The 26,080-nt window shown below is 38.8% G+C and overlaps 1 protein-coding gene across 4 annotated transcripts in view; it reads left to right on the forward strand.

Moving 5' to 3' along the window:
• Positions 1-26,080, forward strand: part of LOC139138645 (uncharacterized) — a 48,262-nt gene that overhangs the window by 14,780 nt on the left and 7,402 nt on the right. For all 4 annotated transcript variants that reach the window (XM_070707121.1, XM_070707119.1, XM_070707122.1 and 1 more), the window contains exons 2-8: positions 3,443-3,503; positions 20,175-20,234; positions 22,370-22,402; positions 23,227-23,247; positions 23,694-23,711; positions 24,758-24,802; positions 25,735-25,749. In XM_070707121.1, the coding sequence (XP_070563222.1) occupies positions 3,452-3,503; positions 20,175-20,234; positions 22,370-22,402; positions 23,227-23,247; positions 23,694-23,711; positions 24,758-24,802; positions 25,735-25,749 (244 nt within the window). In that variant the 5' untranslated portion in view covers positions 3,443-3,451. The remainder of the gene's footprint in view (positions 1-3,442; positions 3,504-20,174; positions 20,235-22,369; positions 22,403-23,226; positions 23,248-23,693; positions 23,712-24,757; positions 24,803-25,734; positions 25,750-26,080) is intronic.

The following is a 26,080-nucleotide window of genomic DNA, read 5'->3' on the forward strand; positions in this document are numbered from 1 at the left end:
AAGTTTCTAAAATATGTAGTATAGTCCTGGTAAAACACGTAAAGTAGCAAAAGTTTCCCGCTTATATGGTAAATTAAGCCGTGTCAGTGACAAGATGAACATTGCAGAATAGTCCAACGTGGCTTGATAATTCAAATAGAACGAAAGACCATTTGTTCGTTGAGAACAGTAATGCGGCAAACACAATCAGTAAGTTATAGCTATGGCCCCTACCTTATCAGTAAGCCGCCATATTTATTGCGTATAGTTACCTCCGCTAGTGTGAACCGTCATGAGCGCGACCACGAAGCAAACACCCAGACACAAAGGCAGATACACCTGAGTATTAATACCCGTCTGTCTGGTCACTTGTTTGTTGTACCCTTTTGTTAATTCAACTGTCAGTCTAAACAAATACGGATATAAAGTCCAAAAATTACAATCCAAAGCGATTAAACTTCACGTGATTGGGAATTCTAGCGATAGCGTTTGTGCAGTTGATTAGGATTAAATCTGATTTACCGCGTGTATTTAGGAAAGGAAGGAGCCGAATGAAAAACACACAAGGCAGGCGAATAATTGTCGGGATAATTAGGATGGATACTGCCTCGGGATATCTTACCGGACGTAGATGGAGGGAAAACTCTTTTATGTCATTGCTTTATACATTTATTGTAAAAACCTTTGCTAGCCTGCTAATATGATAAGGGACAATTATAATGAACAGCCGATGACAGGAAATGTACTTTTGTAGCATGTCCGTTAGAAAGAAGTCATACATAGCGTTTTTAATGTGCCTATTCTGTATGATTGTATTCGGAACATTCGTGTACAATGTGGCATTGTGCATAGAACATTTATGAAATAACGAGATTGTATCTGTCTAGTCTACTGCCCAGATTGCTCGGGCACTACATGTATAAACAGAGAACATTTTCTAGACCCGACAACGCGATTTTTAAGCATGATGCTTTAATCAGTGAAAACCTTGTCCAGAATGTACATAGAATTGATCACCTGAAATGTTTAATTTTACCATGTTGACTTAAAATATCTCGACCCAATGAGTCTGTTACTATCAACTGATACTGATATTTTGCCTTTAGATGAGTTTAGACGGGCCGTGGTGGAGAATCCGTCCCTGTGTAAATCTTTGTCTAGAATTTTCCATGAGTAACAGACAAAGCGGCTCCTCGGATATTCGCCGCATTGATGCACTGCGTCCTCACAAGCTTTCATTTACCCGAGGATCCACGGTTTCCACGCAATCTGATGTAGACACAGCTGATATCGCTTAGCCGTCGTTTTGGGACCTTTCTGAGGAGGAATTTCGCAATCAGAAAATCTGTAAATACATCCAGAAGTGGCAGTTTGTACAGTTAAGTGGACAATCAAGAAATGATCTTTCTAGAACCGATGATGGTTCCATTCACGCAACAACTGGTCGATAAAATCACTTAACCCTAATATTAGATGAATTTACCTAAAAGAATGCAAAGATTTTTTTGAGCATCGCTTGATACCTATTTGCGTTCAGTCAGCCATGCTTTCCGCGTCGCTGGTAACATCTGGCGCCTATATTTTGAGCTGTTTCTCTCTCCTTATCATATGATGCGATCGGTCCGGGTGAACTGATCGTTGGAAAGAGATTATCAGGCACTGCAATATGGGCCTCGTGCTCCGAAATCGACTCACTCGCGTAGACTACAGGGTGCCCCTCTGCATTCAATCAGAACACAGATGGTACTAACTCTTCTGGTACTCTCACATGACATTACTTTTTTTTCCTCTTGGCCTTTCTGCGCTGGTAGTTCTTGTTTGTCTTAAGGTAGAACAGATATTTGGACTCTCAAATTTCTCCAATTCTTTTCTGATCTACCACTTATGGGGGTTCATTTTAAAGCTCTTGGAGAAAGAAAAACTTTCACGGTCTTAGTTTTTCGAAAATCCGAAATTTTATTTTCCCCCATAGAGTTAACATAGGGATGGCAGCCATTTTCAATTTCAAATATCGCAAAATGTTGGGTTATTTGTTTCGCTAGTTGCAAACTTTGCACGGCGATCCCCGATTTTTATTGTTGATTTGGTAAGAGAATGGTTGAAAGTTTCGATCAGGATATTTTGAGCAAAAGTTTGTCTTTCACTTTCGAGGCGCATACTACCTTAATACGCTAACATTTACCTTGAACAAACTGGGTTCAGATTATTCTTGTTAAGACTCTTGAACAATTCAATGTCCAGAATAATTTGTGATTTGCAGTTGTAATTTGCAGAAAGACATTATTCCTGCGACTTAAGAGAAAGTTAGTAACTGTCAAAAATACTAAATAAATTGTCTGAGCAGTTTAAATCAATCGGAGATTCAGGTATAGTTGCCTTGGATAAATCGGAAATCATGCGGGTTTTGAAATGGGTTTACAGTTTTAGGCACGAAGAGAAATTTTGTAACGGACTTTGTCAAGATATTTGAAAATGTTTTAATGTAATGCTATTTCAAAAGAGGGGAAAGGATTTCACTGTCGTGTGTTCGATTGTTTGGCACGAAGAGTGCCTTCACGGACAACGGACAGGGAAATTATCACCGCAAAGTCAAATATCTACGACAGTGAAAAGAGTTAATAATCTGGCAGAATTATTCATGGGCATCGTCCTGTGCAAACCGTATCATTGTCTTGATCACGTTTCATTGAGTGGGCCACACTGAGGTGTGATTGGCTGTGATTTCCTAAGTAATAAAGGTGTTTGTCTGATTGTGGCGACCTTGGACTTCTTCATTATTTTCATGTATCAATAGTGACGATAACCGTATCATTCATTTTCTCGTCCTTGTTCAAAGTTCAAGAGTATAAAAACGGTGAGACGAGCTGTCATCCCGATGAAAGGTTCTCAATCGGAAAATTGGCGACCGACGGAACAAAAATAATTGCATGAGCAACAGCATATGCTTCGATGGAAAATAGTTATTCATGCTTTTGCCCGCTTTCAGAGAAGTCAACTTGCGGAATTTTCAAAGACTACCGATGACCCTTTAACACTTTGTACTCGGTGCGGGGTGTTAATCCAATATACCCGGTAGTTTTAAGTGTTAAAGACCGCCACAGCTTCCCATGAGAAATAAAAAATATCCCTATTCCAACTTTACAAAGATCATTTAACATTAGCGCCAAACATTCCCTAAAAGGCTCTCGCAGAACATTCACCTACATTAATCTCTTTCATCCACATGCACGGGGGCTGGGGGTAGGGGTGTCGGGAACTCCCCTATCGTAAGCCCTTTTGCCTTTACTATATAGTCTTAAAATATTTTTACCACCCACCCGCTATTTTGAAATTTCTGGCAGACAGGGTACATTATCATAACACGTCAATTATTATTGGGACTTATGAATATGTAACGGGCTTGCTGCGCATGACACAAGAGAAACAGGTTTTTCATCTCTACTTCTTGTTTTTTCGTCTTCAGGTCCTAACTATGGCAAACATATGCTTCTACGTGTCCATCCTTCTCGTAGGCTTTCTCTCAGGTAAGTAATTTTTCCACTCCAAGCATAATAGCTTGGTAACTATCTCTGGTAACCTCTCTTTTTTCAAGAACATTGTTCAAGTTAATGTTTAAAAGACCGCTTTGAAAGATTTTCTAATGACCCCTGTTTTAACAAAACGCGTCGACATCGAAAGTCTGTCGCATTAGAATATATCAAGGTAGGACGTGACAGAGAACGGGCGAGCTCTATGCAATGCAATGTTTTGCTGCCCGACATTGAAACCTTAAAACAATTTATTGGCAATTCTTGTGATTAAAGTCCGCTTTCTCGACTTTCGCTGACTGAAATAATGGAGGCAGTTCGATAGTGATTCGGGCGGACTCACTTTATTTAAGGCGTGTTGTATTCGCTAATATTGCACAGGAATGAACTGTGTATACACTCGATGAGCTTTTTAAAAAAAAAAAACTGGCCGCGTCAAGTTTAATTTTTAAGCCACCATAGGTTGTGTGAAGGTTTCTCATGATTTTCTTTCGCGGAATGCCACCGATCCGATGTCGCAAAATCAGATGACATCGCTAGTCGGGCGATCTAGATAGCATTATTACACGCCCGTGTTTTCTAGACTATAGTATTAATTGCTGTGACATCCAGAAAGTGAAATGTTAAAACACGTGTTATCGCAGTCCCCGAAGACGCCACCGACTTCCCCACTTTCTCGCATCGTCGTCGGTATCGGTTAGATAAATCGTTCTAATTGCCGCTATTTACTGGCAATGACCCAAGCCAAAACATTAACAGAAGGGGACGAACAACAATTCTATCGATATCCCTTCCCCTACAGACTAATACAGAGGAACTCTTATCTTGGGAATGCCTCGTCCCGTGAGATAAAAGACATAAACCTTATCTAGGGATGCTACGATACCGTGTTGTTTGTGTCTTCTGCCATTTAGTGGTAATTTGACTCCAAAACTATCTTTGTTGATCGTAGGGCGACTTTTGTGCCTCGTTTGAAAGATGTTTGATAGCTTGAGGCCTACACATGAGTATGGTATCTCCTTGCTTCCGCGGATTGTCGCTGACTAGATATCCGCCTATCAGCACTGCAATAATTGCCGAGACAAGCACCGACTTAAGAGTATTGATTTTCACGAATTGGGCAAGATGACGTTCTGCGAATGCATTGTCTGATATCATAAAACTGTGCCTTGTCGTCTGCAGCGGGCTTGGAGCGGGAAAATAACTCAAGAGTTTTTTATCTTGGTAATGGAATCCACGGCTCATTATAAGGCGACCTCTTCGAATTTTGTGCAAGAACACAGTCTCCGAACCGAACGCATATGGACCAGATGTTACTGCGCCATTGTAACAAAAACTACCCAAAACAATTGACATTCGTTAAGTAACACAGCGTTGACAGGAAACTGTCATCCATGGTACAAATAAAATCATTGGATAAACGAAACAGAAAGAAATTTGAAAAAAAAATAATTACAAACATCCGCGTTAAGGCTGTTTTCCAAAACTTAGTGACGACGCAAATTTTTGCATTTTCTTTCAAGTTGTTTTCCTTGCCAGTCCGAATGCTTTTCAAAATATTCACCTTGTTTTATGTTTGATAATTTTTGCTTTGATCTCGACCATTTTCCGAACTACGCACAGCATCACACGAAATTCTTTGAATGTCACGGCCTTGACAATTACACGCGTGCAGGTGCTGTGGGTAATTTTGCTTCTTCGCTGGCCGATATTTGCTACATTTCGACAGAGAAAACGATGAACATGGGCGTGTGTGAAAACATGGAGAAGAATATGATAACTGGGAACAATAAGTAGTGAACAGTGACAAAATGAGAGACAATAGCAAATAAACACATTGAATATTAGCGATATGAAATTATATCAGTCACAAACTGCCGCAAAGGCGCATTTCCAAACTGATTTTTTTTTCAGCAAAAGAAAAGTGCACAAAAAGATAGTAGAAGTACACGTCATCATTATCTGTCTCGCCTATAGAAACTTTTTCAGTCATTCACAAAGTTTTACGTCATTATACGTATCGAATTAATCAGATTCAAAAGCAAATATCGTGCCCGAACGTCACTTGAAATCGGCTCGCTATACTGCTGCATCCAGAATTATACGGGTAATACACATTTGTAAATTTGGCAGTAATTTCTTAATTGATTAGGTCTTAGTCAGTAGTGATCTGATATATATAGCGCTAAAGAAATCTAGGTGTTTTGGGCTTGTTTACGTGTTTGCAGGGATATCTTTAACGCGAATGATAAGACGAACCAGAGAAAGGATAAAGTAAATAAAAATCACAGCCCATCTATTTTACTGTAACGCTGACATTTACGGAGCTAATAAATTCGTCAGGAGATAACCAACGATCCGTTCGTGTCATTAAGTTAATCCGATGAAATACGCTGTGGCCAAGCTTTGTAAATGAAGTAGATTTTTCGAATACAATAACGTCATTGTACACAGTGTGGCTTTACAGGGGATATTCGCTTAATTTAATTTCTGGAGAAACGGAAGGATTAATTTGGCTTTGCCCGAGCACACAAAAGCGATACCGTGTTACCGAGCCTAATGATTGTACTTCATTTGTCCGTACGCTATAATGCCTAGGCTTCGAAAAGCTTGAATGTCCCACACCAAAGGCCCTGCTAATTTGACCTTTGTCTTCGTCCTTTATCGCCTCTTATTGTCGTATTTCCTTCTTTCCTTCTCGATGTCCCAGAGCACTACCATCCCGTCCCTTCGCATCCGTACCTGTTTTCTTTACTTCATCCCCAGAGGATGCCATGGAGACCTATTTTTTTTCTCTTCGAATCGACGCAATCACGATTACGTCCTACGGCACACGAGGGACTGAGCGCTCTCAGTGACAACATGGCAAAAGGTGCAAATTAAATCCTGACTCCTAAAAAAAAGGAAGCGTGACATCCCTACCCACAAACTCTGCCGCCGAGAGCCGTTCTACCTATTTATCCATTATCGTTGCCTTTCAAGTCAGGGTTTCCTGCGCATAGTGACACCGGTGTCATCGATCAACCCGTTGTCATGGGTTTTTTCACAATTCAAATATGCTTCACGTTGATTAGATCAGCGAGGAACCGCAGCCAAATGCCAACTTGGCATTCTTTCCACTTCACCCTGGGTAATAAGTCTAAGAGAGTGCACTTCGACGCTCTGTCTCTCTTTCTTCTGGAAGTCATTTTAGCATACATTCCTTCGCAGGATCCCCTCCTAACATTTCCTTTCGCCTCAACACTAGAACAAAAAATAATTTTTGTCCACCCTGTTTTCCCCTTTTGATTGGATTATGGCTGTTAGGGAACGTTCTGCTATAAAAATTCTTGATAAAACTAACAGAACATAGACGAGACTCTGTGTCTCCAATCATCGGCATCACCATAGTGACTTGTTTCTGACATTAAATCATTTTATTACTCTGCCAGCCAACAATAGGGAGCATCTGTGTATTTCCCATGCAGTCCTTTTGGTAAATTCCTGGGCAAAACAGGAGAAATGACAAAGCTGTTATTGATTATGATATATTAAAAGCATGCGTCGTGCAAGAAGGCAGTTGTAACTGCAGGCAAAAGAGGATTAGTAAAAGGGCGGGTGCATGTTTCACTTTGTCTGTGATAGCTTATTATTTTGCCACCCCAAGGAAGCACTCAACGTCCGAAGATTTTCCCCTTAGAAGAAGTTCCCACTCATCACGTATTGTAAAACACAGTCAGATGCAGGAATTTCGCAAATAAGATCAGAACGCTTCTTTGTCATAATGAGACAGGATTTGTATGTGATTTAAAACAAAGAATGTTACCAAAGTTTCAACTGGAGGGCTTTTCATTTTGACTTCGACTCAAAACTCGCGAGGGACAGTATGTCACCGAAGAATCTCAGTGATAAAAAAGGCGGTTTTTGTCTTCTATTAAGAATGACATATCAGTTTGTTTTCAAGGATAAGAGAACCATGTAAAGGCAACTGCACCCGTATCAATATTTATGCATTTTGTATGAACTAGACATGTTGTCTGTTGTATTTTGGCTCTTTTGTCGGCGGTATCTTTTGGTCCTTAGAGGTAACATTTTGGGTCAGGACAGCTCGTGTGCACAGAATTATCCACAAACACATCTAGTATATTTCATTTCATGATGTATTCTATTTGTTTGATGTACATTCAATCTACACAGAGCTCACTTTGAGAGGCGCGCTCACTGTGGCCAGAATTACACCCACCTGCGCCTAGCAGAGGACCGGGCGTCGGAGAATGTTGCGTCCTGCGTTGATCAATTTGTGTTCGGAAACTTCTCGTCTTTCAAAGGAAAAAGCAGCAATGTCCTCCGGGCATATTTGACAGATAAATATTTGGAACAAAATGGATTTGGGTGGCAGAAATTGCCAATTTCCGCGAGGTTTGTGAAGCGAATTTGCCAATTTAATGAAGGAGGCACAGCAAAGAAAAACACTAGCCTGGTTCTGAAGGATGGGGGCAGTACGATACCGTATTAAAAGATTGTATTGATTTACAGGTACAAAGGCAATGATTTCACTCCAACTTTAACAACTAACAACATCTTACTCATACCCATATCTTCACAGAGAGAAATATTGGATGCAATTATAATGATTCACAATTTAAACGGAAAGGCAAACGAAACGAACCCAGCCCTATTATCACGCTTGCTTAATTCAACGGAGCAGAGTTTTGTTGACGCGTCAAGCGAACATGATGGCTCTTCTATTACCGTGGTCGCCAACACACGCTGACAGCAAGGGGAACGAGTAGCCAGCAGACCGCCCGGGATTTCATCAGAAAATAAACCAAGTCGATATTTATTGCGTCGGAGTATTGGAGGATGTGCGTTTATGAGTGAAACACTACTCCAAGCTATCAATTGCGTCAGGGATATCGGCAATTGGATAACCTTGTCAATATTAATAAATGATCCACGTAAGACGTCAAACTGTTTTGAAAATTACACCATGAAAGGGAAAACTGTCTCGTTGCCATTGCTCATGCGTAAACTGACGTCAGTTCTGACTTGCATCGCGGCAGTAGGTTTTGTAAAACCACTTCTTATCCATGAACGTGACATTTAACAATCTTTTGACTACTTTATCGTAGCAAAAGCTTAATGTTCTCTTTTGTTCATAAATTTCCGCGACTTTGGACTTTAAACTGATCATACGGCGACAGTTTTTGTTTGTTTTTTTGGGGGGGGCAATAAAAGAATGAAAAATTAACAGATCGAAATTTCTGGGCATTATGAACCGATTTCAGCAGACCGTATTCAAATCATCACAAAAGTTTTGATCAAGTAGTATCTTATTTTATTTCATAAAGATATATCTGAGTCAATAGAAGACAATTTTTGAATTTCCTCACGAAGATGTCATGCTAAGCATGCTATTTGTGATATTCAAAGGTACCTAAAATGCTTGACGCTACATGAAGTTCATGGACAAGACGTTGTGTTACATATAGCGTTTCAAGTGTTTTTGAAAGTTTCACATTTAATAAGCAATTATGAAATTTCCTACGTCAAATCACAGTATTCCTATCACAAGGGAAAATGCACTAAACAATGCCTATATTAATGGGATATAGTCGTCGGAACTGCGCTCAAAGGTCGTATGGGACCCATACGACCCATGGCAACAATGTATCCAAGGCACAATGGTGATTGATGAAATTTAAACATGTCTGTCAGAATCTATCATCGTATAATTTAAATGTTACAACTATGATGATGAGGTGCATCTTGATATCGTGCACGAAATACATTGTTTGTAAACAAGAAACTCGCACAGGCGCAGTTCAGACGACTATATGCCTATATTAATTGGCAGTCGCGCTTTATTATTCCGCGAAAAGTCGTCATATTTTCGCCAGGGTTCGGCTTTATCATGATAATCACGTCTCGAATCTCGGGTGCGTATTATATCGTCTGAAATGACTATGTCGCTAATTGATTTTGACATTTGCACTGCGCATGCGTGATGGTTTGTCCTGTAGAAACATCAAATCTTGGCAGTTCTTCTGTCATCTTTAAAGGTCACACAAACCTCAAGTTCTGAGATGACAATGTCGACTCTTTTTGATTAGTCAGCTGTCTTGAAAATCACTTCGAGTCGGAAATCGTACGTGCATTAGCCATCCGTATTTCTTTTTCGATAGTTTTGTCCATTAAGTTTCTGGAAGTAAACAAAAAAAATACGGAGACAGATGCAGCATAAGTAATGTAAGCACTCATAGTCATCGCGTTTTACTCGGTGTGCCTAATAAACTAACATATCATATTCTATGACACCCTTGCTAGGCCATATATTGACATGATGCCGTTTGAATGAAATTTTAGCACATTTCATACCAGTGAATTAATTAATAATAATAAACTATACCCTTAGATATTCTCTTCAGAAATAGGAAACGAAAGTCAGTGCAAACCATTTAGTAGTATTTGTCGTTGTTGTTGTTGATGTTGTTGTTGTAGATGATGATAACAAAAACTTAGTAGAAACGAACAATTATACCATAGTTGTCGATTAATTCCATTCTTTTACGATAGGAAGAGTAGTAGAAAGTCAGATGTTAACATTTGCATAAACTGAAGTCAGAACAGACAACTGTCTTTAATTTGAAAGCTTTAAAGCTCAAGGTTCACGCACTTTTTCCGTTACACCCACAGAGATACATGTAAGAAATTCTCGGAAAGGAATATTTGTTACCTCTTTGTCCACAATACTTTGAATGAGATAACCAAAGAGTGGGCAAATTAATGAATAATATCTCATTGGAAGAGCGCATTCACATTCGTATATATATATATATATATATATATATATATATATATATATATATATATATATATATATATATATATATATATATATATATATATATATATATATTAAATGTCTATAATTTGTCACAGATCAAATGTGCAAATCAATAATAGAAATGGCAGACTCGTACATAATTATACATGCAAGCAGCTAGATTGTAAATTTCAATGGCACATTTCTAGTAGGGGGAATGAGAGTCAAGTCAATTAGAAATTACTTAATATTTCAGAGCAGAAACTAGTTAATAATCGTATGGTAATGAGTACTCTGTCGTATGATTCAGATGATAAATTAAGGGCTGTGGAATGCTCAGTAAAAATAATGAATGTGGGTTACTGTAGGTTACATTGATTTGAATGCGCGCGTGTGAACGAGCATAAAGTACAGATTTTCGGTGTAAAAAGCATATATATATATATATATATATATATATATATATATATATATATATATATATATATATATATATATATATACACACAAATCGTTATTACTAAATAGAATTAGCGATGCAATTATGCAATTCTTCATTTTCCATCAGAGATAAAAATAACCACCAGGATGAAGGTTTTTCAAGGAAACAGATATGCTATATTTGGATACAATATTCAGTTTCTTTCAAAAAAATACGTGCGGTATTTTAAGTGGATCACTTAACGAAGTAAGATAATGGGCATATGGACATAACATAGGAACCCCTAGGTCTTTAAGATGTCTTGTATGTTCAGTTTGTTGAGGGACCCCCGTCATCTATTCGTTTAATGCATTCATTTCGTAAGTTGTAGTTTTCTCAATGTGCGCCGAGTGTTTGAATTTACACGTTTGACATTGACATTGATGTGTCGTCGTTCCATGTTCATCGCTCTGCCGGGTTGGAATATGGTAGGACAATCGGGAATAACAAACGAAATAGTGAATCCAAGCTGAAATTTAAAATGTCACAGAGCTACTTTTTCTTTTGACAAATTATAAAACCAAATTGACCGTGTCAATAAGGAGCGATGTACACATCAGGGGAAAAAATGGAATAGTCGAGTTAAGTCAAGTGCAGTTCCATTTCTTGATCTGGAAACGCAGTTGACCGTTCAATTGTACGGAAATAACAATTTGTAAACTTTCAACCAATTAAGACATCAGTAGAAAAAGTGTAGAGCCTAAACGCTGAAGTGTATTTTGTTTGAATTGTTGCAACTTAGCAACGAAGTTCGATGAATATAATTACGTGTTAAAACCAATAGTGGGGTTTCTCTGCATTCCATCGCTATGAATATAAAAATTCGGTTATAAGTCAGCTTTTGTAGCATAAAAATGGGGCCTGCATAATTAATATTGTAACGCCCTCCCTTGTAGAGATATCATCTGGAAGCGTCCCTCACGTGGCTAAGGCGTGTCAATATCGTACAAGAAGAGATAGGAGATAGTGTGACACTTTTAATTAATTATCGGTTAAGATTTCAATGAGAACAATCGAGAACGGGATATTCCATGGTGAGATCTTGTTTAATCTTAAGAAATAATCAAAGACTGGAGGGAAAATTTCCACGTGATGGCCATTGTATGATGATGATAATTTTATAGTATTTAACTTTGAAGAGAATTTAGAGTAGAGATATTACGGATCAGACCTTTGACGGTGAACTACATGGTCGCCATCTTGTAATAAAGTATACCGTTGTGTTACAATCTACATCTTGGTGTGTCAGCTTCAGTTACTGAAAGCATTACGATCCAGACTGGTACCTCTACTCGTAAGAAAACGATAGTATCAATAAAAGGAGAGAAAGATGCACATTATAAAGTTAGGTTTTATTGTCTTGACACACGTTCAGTCTTCACTGTTTGTTATTCATTGCAATGACAAATCAGATCACTCGACCGAATTATGTTGTGAATTAGCTTTGGAGGTAATAAATGACATTATCATAAGATACTGCTTTCCTATTATTATTTTTTGAGAAATCGTCTAGACTGTAATGCGTTTTTAATACCGTAGAGTTCCATTTTGTTTCTACGTTCAGCAGGTAGCTAGCAAATCTCAATAAAGTCCCTTGGGCAGAGTCACCATATCCATCCACTATGACCTCTGCCGTTGCTCTGTACCTTGAAGTCATCAAATTGTTGATCCCAAATTTGCTGGTTTTAGTTTACGACCCGTAATCGTTCTCAGTGACCTTGAGGGTTTCATAAAATAAAAATAACATAAATATTTTATGGGCTGTCATAATTTTTACAGACTTCTATTAACTGTTTCCTCTCGTTCTGTGAAGAACTCTTATTCGATAAACGCCAGACAGATTTGAGAGCCACTCGATACTTTCTCATGTCGCTCTCTCCTGCAGTCCTGAGAAGGTAAAATTTGTCCAGTTTGGCCAGTTTGTGACTCGGTAGAACCTAAAGGTCACGGTAACACCTTACCTGTGAACAGTTTGAAGTTCAACGACTTGCGTCAACAAATTGTCCGACGGAGACGACAATCGGTCATATTTAGTATGCTCTCTCAAGTAAAATGTTTTGACTTTCGTCACATCGTCATCGTTGATGGTGCCAAGGATGGGTTCCCTCACTTGAGACTTGGACGCGACTTTTCAGAGTCTGCGCAGCGACAAAGTCACTATTCTCAGACAGTTTGTTCGGTAGCCAATTAAAGCACGAACGCGTAATAAATGCAAAAATTGGCATCAACGCAAGGTTTTGATAAACATCCAATCCCTGTTGACCAACATTTATTGAATGTGAGTTTTGGCTGTGCTTTGTATGGCCAATCATTGTCTGAGACCCGTAATTCTTGAACATCGAGTTGAAACGTATTAACACACTCAGAATTTCACTGGAAAATACAAGTTTCATAGAACGAAATTTTATGCCAACTTCGCTCCAGATGTTGATTTGTACCGAGCATTTTCATCCATTTGACACGATTACTTCATTCTGATGTACCTGGAGTGCCCAAGAATCTACACCCTTGCACGGCTAGCGGGCAACACTTATTCAAATTATTCGAGGGGGCTTTATCGGCAGTGAATTTTATTCTGCCTGGTTCTGACGCCAGTTGCTCGTATTAAGGCGCAGGGAAACACCGCAAAACAGAAACGTCCCTTCATTATTCATGTAAACTAGCTGAAAGTCAGAATGCTGAATATAAACTCGTACACCTGTTCCAGCACGCCTGTAGCACATCTTCGAAACGCATGCTTGAATCGGAAATGCCATTAAATAAAATACGTCGATAAAAATACTACTCTACTTTACGCGGCGTCAAGAATCGCTTGCTCGTCCTGCGGGACTTTCCGAACGTACCTGGTGTTGCGATTTCGGGCGATGCTTTCAGTTACGAGAAAAAGTAAGTCGACAGCGTATAAAATATGACTGCAGATAACGGATGTTTGTTGAAGACATTGGCTTTACAACATTACCACATGCCGAATCTTTCTGCTTAAGATCTCTCAAAATGTGCATATGCCGAATGTTGTAGTCGTAAAGGCTAGTTGATCTGTCTTGATATTGGTTGGAAGCCATAGACTTATCAAAAACTTGTGGACATTTCATTTTCTCAAAAGAACGTATAAGATTGTCTTCTATGGAAGAAAAGTTTCAACTTTAAACATTTAAAGATAAAAATCTAGTAGCCTGGTTGTCCGTTGCTCGAGTTTCACCGATCAAAGCGATTGTCAGACAGAATGTCATTTCTAACCTTCCCTATAGATACAGCTTACATCCATGCTGGGCCGTACCATTCTTTAATGGGTAGGTCGGGAGTATGAAAAGTAGCGGGCATTTGAAGATTGAATCAGAAGGCTTATTTTACTGTATTTTGGTCACCGTTGCTGATGCGTAGTTTCTGTTTCAGACTATGGTCTCTTCGGTGCCTTTCGTTGCTAGCGGTTCTATCAAGATCAAGAAGGGAGGGAGGGGGGGGGGAGGGAGGGAGGACGTGCTGTCTGTTAGTCTATTAGTTCATTATCGACAAATTGAAACTAGCAACCAAACCGCTTGATGATCAAAATGATTTTCCGAAATCTTTTCCAACGGTTTTCTTATGTAGCTTGTTCGGTTAATGTGTTTCTGCCCTAATGTCTGTAGCTGAAAATTTAACATTGATTTTTGGATGTAAAGTTAATAGTTTATCAGTTGTGATCGGATGACGCTGAAGTTCACGCTCATTAAGAAGCAGTAAATGAGCATTTTTCACGATAATGGTTTGATAATATCTTTTAGCAAATATCCGCTTCATCATGCCAACGGCAAATTTAAAATGAAGGTCACAGATCCACCGTCTCATGTCTAATAGAGTGAAAATATTCACATCTCTGTTAAATTGACTACTCATGAAAAAATGTTCTCTCCTCATCATACGTATGGATGCGGTTTTAATATTTCAATGTCTAAATACAGAATGAAGGCACAATCAATACCTGTATTTGGGTCGAGGAGTTGCTGCCTGCACAGCGTTGACCATATAACTCGATGTATCACTGTTTTCATTTTGGCTTCCGCCCTGACTGAAACGATTGTTATCGGATAGTTGGGTCATCTTCTAGATATCGTTCCGGACGCCATTAACCTTGAGGGCCCGAAACTTTTCATGTAAATACATTTGAGATGGAATTTCTCGACTGAATAAATCAGAGCCTATATGCGTGGCTCGTCTTATCATGCCAATATTTGGTGCCCGCAGTCTCACTACCATTGACCCGGAAAGATTATCATGGTCGAAATGGATTTAATTAATATGTATTTGTAAATTTGAAGAATATGATTAAGAAGTGCAACTAGCTAAAAGAGTGTTTATTCAGAAATTTACCACAACGTTATCAGAAAACCTTCAAACGAAATACCTTATCAGAAAATCTGTTGGGCGTCCTATATTTACTTTGTGTATCAGCGTCCGTATCGCCGCATCCGATGAGCTACCGTGCGTCTAGCCATCAGATGTGAGCAGCCCTTGAAGCATATGTTGAAAATTGAATGCCCATGCTTGCCTAAGCTTTCTGTCGTCTACTAGAAAGATTACATCTTTGGAGATGTCTTTCAGAGCTCACCTTAACCACTGGAGAAGGCCTCGCCTACGATGAAAGCATCAAATATCAAATGATGAAAAATGGGCGCGTTCACACGTCACTGAAAACAACACTAACGCCAGAACTCTGCAATTTTTTTCAAAAAATTATTCATCGAAGGAAAGAGTACATTTATTCTTGGCAACAGCTTATAGCCCTTGCTTAAACCCACGCTATGCGGTAATAACTTTCCGAGCGAATTCGCTAGCGGCGTCAATTTATCATACACGCTGAGCTATTTCATTGGAACCTGCTCGTTAAGTGTTTTCGATTGCTTCCTTGTAAAATCCTATTAAAAATGAAATCGCCGTGCCACTACATCTAAATTGTGTACCGCAGCGATAATTCTTCCTTCGATCACACATAAACAAATTGTATCATGTGTGTGTTGTGGTCGTTTTTTTATGACGTGAAAATTGTTCTACGGTATTTAATTTCATAAATGCGAGATTACAGCCAAACTAACGTGATCAAAACTTGATAAACAAAACCGGTGTCATATAGAAATAGCCCTGTGGTTCCCGGATGAGTGAATTCAACAAGCGCAGGACGTCAGATAGGCGATTTGTCTTTTCGAAGCTAAACGTTCTTTTTAGAATACCTGGACTTTTAACATGGTCTTTGAGCGAACCCCAACAGGCAAGAAACTATTCTGTCTAGGGGAAGGTCAACTAACGAGTGACTTTTATACATCCTCAAGTATGAGTGACGGTGAATGATTATTCAACGCTAGAGTACGTTCTTTGCATTCCTGAACCTTATAGTTTGTTTGTAAATTGCCCATGGTCAAATTTAAAAAAAAATTAACGTATCCACAATTAGTAAGGACAACCACAACACATATAATACATGTACCTTTATTGAAAATGACGTGCATTCATAGTCACAAACGCTATTGATTTGATACAATCACATAAATAATCATTTTACTCGTGTTGTCTGTCTGTCTCTTGTTGTTTCTGTCCGTCCCTCGGTCTCCCCTCCTTATTAGTCTCTCTGTCCCTTTCTCTCTTTCTCTGTCTCTACAACTCTGACTCTGTCTGTCTCTATCTTTCTCTATTTCTCTCTCAGATATCAACTAAAACTCAAGAGATCTAAAATTTAAGAAAGAAAATTATCACGCTGTAATGTTGTAAAAATTGTTCAGTCATCTTCCTGAAAGATGATGTCATCATGTGTGTCTTTTCAATTTACGACGTCATTGTATTTCGAGTTTGTACTGATGCAAATTACTTTTCCCCGATTTTAATGCAATTGCAGGCTGTTATTTTATTTTGGTTATCTCTATGCCTTGACAGGACTTAAGGATTAACCCTGCCTATACAGTTATTGGCACGTCCTCTGTCTATCTGTCTGTCTGCCTGTCCGTCCGTCTCTCCCTCTCCTCTCTCTCTCATCCGTCCGTCAAGGCTTCCCACCAGTACCATTCAGAATAAATATCAAAGTTTGTACGAGAAAGTACATGATGGAGCATTGAGTTTCGTCAAAGAATTTTACTTCTCAGAGAACACAAAATGGCCAAAGACAATGGGGAGGGGAAAACTCATTATAGCAGATGCCTGAAGCATGGTTCATACGTTTTGTGAGATGATGTAAACCTACGGCGTTGTGGTTGATTCGCTAGCCGCTACAGGATTAAAGTCGACCCCATATATTTTTCATACGCCCTCTTCATAGTACACAAATGATTAGCATAGTGCTGCTGGTGAAAAAGATTTATCATCCATCCACTAGCAGCCTGTCTGTCTGTCTGTCTGTCTGTCTCCAAAAGATATTTTAAACTTCATCTTAAATCGGCAGCTAGGAAAATATATTTGCTGCGTTTTATTCTGGACTCCTGCGGTTGGGGCATAATATACGCAGCTGAGGCGTCTCGATATCTATCATGTGATTCACAGATATGAACTTGACTTAGAGGTATCCTCAAGTTCAAAGGTCGATAAATGTCGACAAGAATCAGGACAACAACACGAATTTAAACAGGACAGATTGTGAGCATACATTTCGGCGGTTTCAATGAAAAGAACAAACACGTGTAATATCAAATATTGTCTCTTTGCGGAAAATCAAGCTCATTTTGGGTAATTCGTTTGTTGATTCTTGTGACTCGACTTTTAGAGATATGATCGTCACTGAATGATGTTTTACCATTGTTCTAAACGAGTTTTTGGACGTCTACTAAGTTTAAGTTTGACTTATGCCTTACAGAAAAAAATGCTTTTTTTCTTTTCAAATTGGCATCATATACTCTATTGAGTAAACGCAAATTCGCCTTTAACGTCACTCTGACTCCATTAGATCTCTGTCATGGCACATACATGTATTATTTGCCACCGGATCACGTTTTCTTTTGCGGAAGATAGTCTTGTACAAATGCGTATTGATGGGTGTCAAAACATTGCTCCTTCTCACATTTATTAGAGACATCGCCGATTTAATTGACAACAGATCCACGTTTTGATGCCAAATTGGACATAACCATTTTATAAATGCCTTTTCACTCTGACATTGTTTAATTTTGCCGTGATGTCAAATCAGTTCTTCTTGGCATGTGAGCTTTAGTTACTCGTCTCTGGATTGTCGTATCTGACATTTTAAATAAAAAAAAACTTACTTAAAGGCGTCAAACATTAGCGTGGTTGCACGTATGACAGTTTATATCACCCATTTGTGTTCTTGAACCACAATATCAGTGGCCCACTTCAAGTCCCTTGACGATTTGGGTGGTGTAGAGGGTTCTTAATCCCGATAGGCAATCATCAGTTCCTCAAATTGAGCCCCATCAGTTACTGTGTTACTGTGCCGCTAATTAGGGACGCTTCACAAGATTCATTCCTCCCGCATTAATATGCTCCGTATTTCGAGGCCCATTTTTGAGACGCGTATAATAATAAAAGAACGTGCTCCTGTATGTTGAGGTTGTCATGGTGATAAGAGTAATAGAGCTGCTAATTCAGAGACGGGCCGGAACTACAATATTTCACTGTAAACTTCACCCTGTTCGTGGTCTAAAATCATCTGTTAACGATTGGAAGAATACCATAAAAGACTGTACAATAAGCTTGTCCCAAAAAAGTAAGAGAGACCCCCTGTGGAGAGCGATTATATCATCGTGTTTTCCACATAACGCCGGACGACATTGGACCCTGCAGCAAGGAGTTTGTCAGGTTGAGTGTTTGAAGTGCTGCATCATACCCCAAAATGGGCAGATACGTATTTTTGACGATCAGAGGAAAGAGCGTTGGATTCTGCTATTGGCATTAACCTGTTAGTTACTTTGAGACACACTTTGCATTCTCAGTGGGTTTCATCATTTTGAAATCTGAGGTACCGCGCGCGTGTGTATCTATCTTATCTTGACCTCATCTTTCGAAATATAGAAGAAATAATCCATCTTGTCTTTTTTTTTCTTTCTTCACCTGTCCCCTCTCATTATCTCCGATGTCACGTAAAATCATAAACCACACCAGGAGTGCGCATAAAACCTCTCCAGTCGATAATCAGACCCTATCAAAACGCACGGGGATTTTCACTCCGTGTATGAGAACTCAGCCTGACAAAGAACTTGAAGGGTACTTTCAAAATAGCATGATCTCGCTGATTTGGAGACTGTTTGAAAATAGCGGCGTGCAAAACTGATGAGAAGAATTATTAGCCACGGAGCAAATATGAGAGTGATAACATGCAATATCTAGATCGCCAGACTTCCCTTTGAAGAGCAACTTCTCTAGTTTTTTTTATTTATTTTTAGATATAATTACCATTCTCCCGGGAATGCACCACCGGGGGGCAATATGCATCAAGTGAAATCTGATAATATTGCCCTGCCAACGAAGAGTGATGGAAGAAAAAAATATTTAAATATTCCCTGACTCAGACTTTTGTACAGTAACTCATGTGAATTGTCCATGTGGGTATGCCAAAACTGCTTTCTATTAAACGATTTATCTGATAATCTTTTTGGGGCTACTTTAACAAAAAGAAAACTGGATCGCCAATGTTAACACACACACACACACACACTTTTGCTGTAATGTAAATAATTTAATTTTCCGCGGCAGTAAATGAGTAGACGTTTGTATTGAATATTTATTTCTGCCTGCAGTAAAAGTGTAAGAATAAGTAAAATACTATTTAGAGAGTTGATGGAAAAATGACAAAATTTTAATGAAGTTGCAGACGGCTATGAAATTCTTTGACGAAAGTGGCGGCAAAAGACCATGACACGAATCATTTGCAAAATGGATAAGCGCGTAACATCCATGCGTTATTATTTTAGCGTGGAGAAAGGGGCTAATACACTGATCCGAATTTCAAATGAAAAAAAACGTAGTCCGGGAAATGTAGTTACAGATTCAAAAATTCACGCCTAGAAACAATTGACAGCCAAGACAAATTTCAAAAATCCGAGAAAGAGAGATATATCGACTCTGCTATTACTGAAACAGAGAAGCGATGCCAGGTGTTGGAAAGACATTACCACGGACGAGTTGGCCTTCGATTATTAGTTGCACATGGAGCACTGTTAAGGCAAAACCGCTACTGAATGTACAACCAGTGTTATGTTGAAATACTCATAGTCACCTCAGCACTCCTGATCGCCTTGTGACGTCATTCGCCCCAAAGAAACAAATGACAACATAGCTATAAAGAATAACAACAACACACATACACAAACAAACCAGCAGTAGATGTACAGCCACTGGAACGGTCACAATTTCAACATAAATATATTCTCATGTAAATTGACAGTCTTTTTTTGTACTTTCTTCATTCCAGTTCACGCAGCACCCACGAGGCAAGAAAGAAGTGTCGACAAAAGAGAAACAGCGAAGCGAGGTGGGTCAGATTTCAATAAAATGTCAACATTTCCCCCTCTCTGCTTCATATTCCCGTGCCTGGAAATGATATCTTTGCTGGATGTCAACTGCGACAAATATAACTTTATGCATCATGCGGCAATCTGTTGTTACCATGGCTACGGCATGCACGAGTGCATCAAGCTCTTCCTCGCCAGCCAAAACATCAGCGATCTTTCCCCCTGGAAAATGCTACTTTTGAGGGAGCAGAAAGCGCTTTCTGCGATTTAATTGCTGAACTTGAGGTTATCTCGCCGGTAGTCGACCTGACTTTACAGGCAGAAGAGTTTCTCTTCAAAATTTACTTGTCAATTTTACGGCCGTCTTTAACGGGATCTGTCCAATTTTCGTCCGCGCTGGTTAACTTTGAAATGCGACAAAATGAATATTAGACACGGAAAAGTGACAGACCCTGATGCACTATTCGGAGACTGTGGACACGGGCTTGATTGAAAATTTCCGCAGTTTGGGGAAAATTGCCGGAATTTTTTTTGCGCGCGTGGAATGGCATCGTTAGTACTTACCATTGAAGCCCATTGAGCCATACAGAGGCTTCACGTTCCAAGATAATTGTACCCAAGTGCGATTTTACGAAAAAAAGTAACCACGACAAGCTAATGCGGTCTAATTTTTCTCTTTTCAAAGTAACAACATGTATCTCCACGCCGAGGAAGACATTACATTCCAATTCGCAAAGTTTTAAAAGAGAATAAATCCCGTTTGCGTCAGAAAACATTTAAGGGATTTCCTTATGTGTAGCGGAGAGCAATAAGCACATTTTGCAGTCACAAGAAGCAGATATTCCTTCAGATGGCTTTGTTTCTCTTCCTTACTCACATGGGAAATCTCAGTATCGTGTACATTCTGGATCCGCTCAAGTTAGGGACGTTTGAATTAACATGATAAGAAATTGTCGAACTCTGTTTTTTCTTAACGCGCGGGACTTATCCGCCGCCGAAATTAACATTTCCACACCGTCATTTGACTCAATGACTGAATATAAACAGTGACTCACTCTAAGTATACACAACAACTGTGCTCACCGATGCAAAATTATTCAAAATAAATAATGATAACTCCCGACCGCACCGGAATAATTCCACTCGCTTTTGTCTCCCGTGGCAACCCCTCTGAAATCGTTAAAAATAAATGAAACAAAGAAGGATGCGGCCCTGGTGTAATTACGACGAGAATAGACTGGAATATATTTCTTTTTGCGCGCGCGTAATTTATCGTTTTCTATTAAAAGTTTTTTGTGTGCATCGCTGCGGAGTTAAGTGGCCGCATTCAGCGAGTCTTTGCAAAAAAGAAAATTGTGATATATTGGAAATAAAATTGAATTGGAACATTAAACAACTTAATCGTTCGTGCAGTAACCGACCTTTTCAAGATTCTTATAAATAAGGCGACGGGAGTAAGATAGATCCTGCGCCGTAACAACGATGTAGGAGGGGCCTTCCCCAACTACATTTGAAATATAAGATAAATGAGTCATTCATAGCTTCGGTTTGTAATTTATCCCGTGATATTTAAGTGGAGACGTGAACAAATGTACTTTAATGAGAAATACCCAAATGCTGTTTCTTTTAATAGGGAAAATGTGTCGAAAATTACACATTGGTATTATGAATAACGAGCTATCTGAATCAACGTGCTGGAACGAACATTGAATTTTAAGTGCCGAACGCGCTGAACAAGAACGAGATGTATACTTATACCCACAGCCAATCTAATAGTTGTCCTTTTGTTTTTACGTGACATGAAAACACGTAAATCAACATATGCGCATAAACATTCGAGGTATGATTAATTACCCACTGTAAAAACCACTTCAGGCAAAAAACGGCGCAAAATCAACATAGACACGTATACTTGTACCCACAGCCAATCAAATAGTTGTCCTTTTGTTTTTACGTGATACGAAAACACGTAAATCAACATATGCGCATAAACATACGAGGCATGATTAATTACCCACTGTAAAAATCAGTTCGAGCAAAAGACGGCGCAAAATCTCGCTGCTGCGTTCAGGCCAAGTTTGTCAGCCTGTATCGCAATGTGATATTTTGCGATGTGTATACGTTTAACTGATAACGGCTTTTTCTCCCTTTTCAGTATTTTGGGTAGAGAAGAAAAATGCTGATCTCGGTAAGTCATTTCTGACACATGCCGAACTTATTAATGAATGAATGAATGAGTGCATCTGCCCTTGATAGACGCTCGCTAAGATATTGCCTCGTTTCAGCGTCTCACAAGTCAAAAGGACCAAAATTTGCGCGCACAGTGTCTTTTTTCAATTATCGTGCATCTGAAAATGGAGTTCTGTCAGGTCGCCAGTGTGTGTGGCATCTCCCCGATGCGTTTGGAACTCATCACACCGTATGAAATGCCGAAAATGGAATGACGCGAAGCACATCTCATTTTGACATCTCAGATCCCATTGAGCTAATGAAGTCGCCTTTGAAGCTCTCTTTCTGACCAAAATATCGATAGCCTGCGACCCATGCAAGAGGTTCAGATTTTTTTCACTTTATCAAATCACGTCATGGAAAGGAATAAAACAGCGCGAAAGATACGTCAGGGAATATTTTAAATCGGTCAGAAAGATTAGCAAGATGTATACTTGATACACAGAATGTACACAAATCCATAATGTACAGAAGTGTGTATTTTGCTAAGCAACATATCCACGAACTTCCCTAACGAAAAATACCCTGAAAATGAGCAGAGCGGGCCAAAATTAATCAAAACATGTTTACTTCGGGAAGTCGTAAAATGTTACATTTCAAATGTCAAGTTCAAATTTATCCTCTGTGAATCTATTCAAATTTATCCTCTGTGAATCTATTCTCAGACTGGTCATCTCGGTTATGATCGGCGCGACACATTTATCGTTGCCAGAAATTTACTCTTTTCTGACTTCGCTCCTCGGCCATTGACCTTTTACACTCTCTTTCTTTTCATATTTGTAGATAACGATGATGACAAGAGAGGTAAGGTTTTCATTCATTTTCCCGACAATGAAACAAAATAATTTTTTTCATGTATTTTGAAAGGATTTTTCGAAATTCTTTTTCTCATTTTTTCTACCAGTAGTTTTCGTTGACTGGAAAAGTAAAAGAGCGAGAAAATACCAAAGCATTTCAAACATGCATCGCAAAATATTATCGTTATTTTTTATGATATGGATAGTTTCCGAAAGAAATAAGTATACTCTTATTTACTCTATCGTAATGCTACGAACTTCGCTATGTGTTCATGACTCCATGCCAAGTTCAATTACACGAACATTGTTTTAAGCGTGTCTAAAGCGATCTGATAGTGCCATTATGCTGGCTGAATCTGACTCAATCATTTTTATAATTGTCATTACTTACCCATGAATTAATGATGACCACTTATTTTTTTTTAATTCCCTTCGCTTCAACAACACCCGCAGAAGATTTAGACAAAAGAGGTTTGTAGTTACGTTCAGTCACGTGACGACTTGTCACCATAGCGATCGCTCATAGGGGGAGCTCCACACATTTAAACTATCTTGTGCTTGTGGGGATTCTCGAGTGGAACGCTTTTATTTGTATTGGATATTTTTGTGTGTGTGTCTTGCAATAAAATGGGTATACTAGGGCGAGACGCTACTTAACCTGCAGCGCAAATATTTGTGATTTGTGATCCATTTGACGAGCGTTGTGAAACTGAAAATGTGGTGTCTTCATCAGTCTGTTGCTTCAGTGTATTATCCCAGTTATATTGTATGTATAAATGCCTGGTTCAGCTGATTTTGTATTTGAATTCATGTCATTTATGTTTTGTTGTATTTGCGATTCTCCTGTATGATCAGAGAAATCCCAATGTGTTGATTGTATAGGGTATAGGCAGCTTCACATATCGAACTATTATTTGTATTAGTTGGGAAAGAAATTTTAACACATGACGAGTTGTCTTCCTGCACCGTCGTTCAGGGGACGGTCCTCCAGGGGTTTTTGCCACCCGGACTCTCCAAACCATGAGTTTAAAATAGGGTGTGGGTGATTGTCCCTTGAGTAAATATCAAGGGGGTGAAAATATCATAAAAGCAGTCGCCCATGTGTCAATTAAACGCGTTATTTTAAAAGTAGTTATTTTAAAAAAATGGCTTTACAAACAAGTCGATAGCAGAGGCGCTGTAGTGCATTTTTAAATTAATTTTTTCCCCAATAACAAGTAAGCAGTTTTAGCTCAGTTTCGGCAAAATGACAGCGCAGACTGTGCACGATTGAAATATACTCGAATTCCATTCATTCAAATAATGATGTCAGACGTAACTCTAGAGTCGAGTTCTTATGTTACTAGTATAAAGCCAGCATGTCTACACAAGTCAAATGTACATTTTTGCTACCTGTTCAATCGACAGCACATCTCACTGAATACCGCACGAACTTGTAGAAAAAAAAACCAAAAAAAACAATATTGATTTAAAGTAAGATCTCTGTGATACCATTGATACCGCTTTATATTTTGCAGTGTTTTGGGTGGAAAAGAAAGATGCGGGACTCCATGGCGATTTCGGTGAGCGATACCAACTTTTAATCCTTTAAAAAAGCAGCAAAGGTTTGATAGAGCTAGGAAGTTTTGAAAGAAACCCGGCGAACCAAGGGCATTTCTTCAGATAACTGGTTATTATAATTTATCAACTGTAACTTGCTGTTGATAGTTCAATAAGGTTACATCGAACTGCTCAATCAAGTATATACTGACGTAGGGCGACCTATTATCGAATGAGTGGTACTGCCTTTCACATTTAAAGAGCTGAAACAATGTGAGGTTTATTCACAACCATATTCTATTCATTTTGTACTTTATTGTTCATTCACCTTTAAATTACACCAGTCGACACGGAATACAGTATATTGCATAGCTATGAGAATTTCACACTCAATATTACGTGACAAATTCTTATCAGGCAACGAAATGGGCTATAAGGTTTGTAACAGCAAACTATACTGCAAGCGTACAGACCAAAATGCTTCGAAAGTAATTGCCATCATAATTCGAAACTTACGAAGTTTACGCCAAGTTATATTGTTCTACTTGTCCATACTCATTATACAGTGAAAGAGTCGATTTAATTATACGTTTACGAACATTTATATCTTACAAGTACAATTACTCTGTGCTTATCGAAGTCATATCTGCCATAATCCCGAACTTATAATTGAACTAGAGGGAATTAAATCGCCAAAAACATTGAGATAAAAATCTCAGGGCCCGTCATTTACCCTTCAAGTTCATACATCATGTCACATTTGTGCTCTGAGAGACAAGCTAATGTTAATAATTGATAGCTCGGTTGCCGTAAAACGGGACGTATTTTTGTTTGCTGTCATGCGATAGTCATCACTGTCATAAACTCATGAAATTATCACGTCAACTTTAGAGGTCATAAGTTATTTTTGTAAATCTAAACGATTCATTTTTTGTTCCCATTGTCTGTGCAACAGAAGCGGCGAAAAGAGGTGAGTATGTGTTCAATGTTCGTAAGTGTTCATACGGCAGATCAAGGAATAGAAGAAATTAATTTTAAATACAATGACGTTTTGTCGACCTTTCGAACATAATAAAATCTTACTGTGAATTTTGTGATCTGCGCGGCATAAAAATGATAATAAAATTAGTATTCACGTGATATGTTTCGCTTGTAGAGGGAAACCACAATAGCGCCCTCACAGACACGCTGTTACTTTGTTTCCGAGTGTATTTTGTGTTTGACATTTGGGTTTCATTCTGTAGGGATTGAATCATTTTCCCGCCAAAAGATTGATATTAATTGAGGAATTGAGAGCTAGT

This window comes from Ptychodera flava, chromosome 8 (genome assembly GCF_041260155.1).
Source record: "Ptychodera flava strain L36383 chromosome 8, AS_Pfla_20210202, whole genome shotgun sequence".
In the NCBI taxonomy this organism is placed as follows: Eukaryota; Metazoa; Hemichordata; class Enteropneusta; family Ptychoderidae; genus Ptychodera; species Ptychodera flava.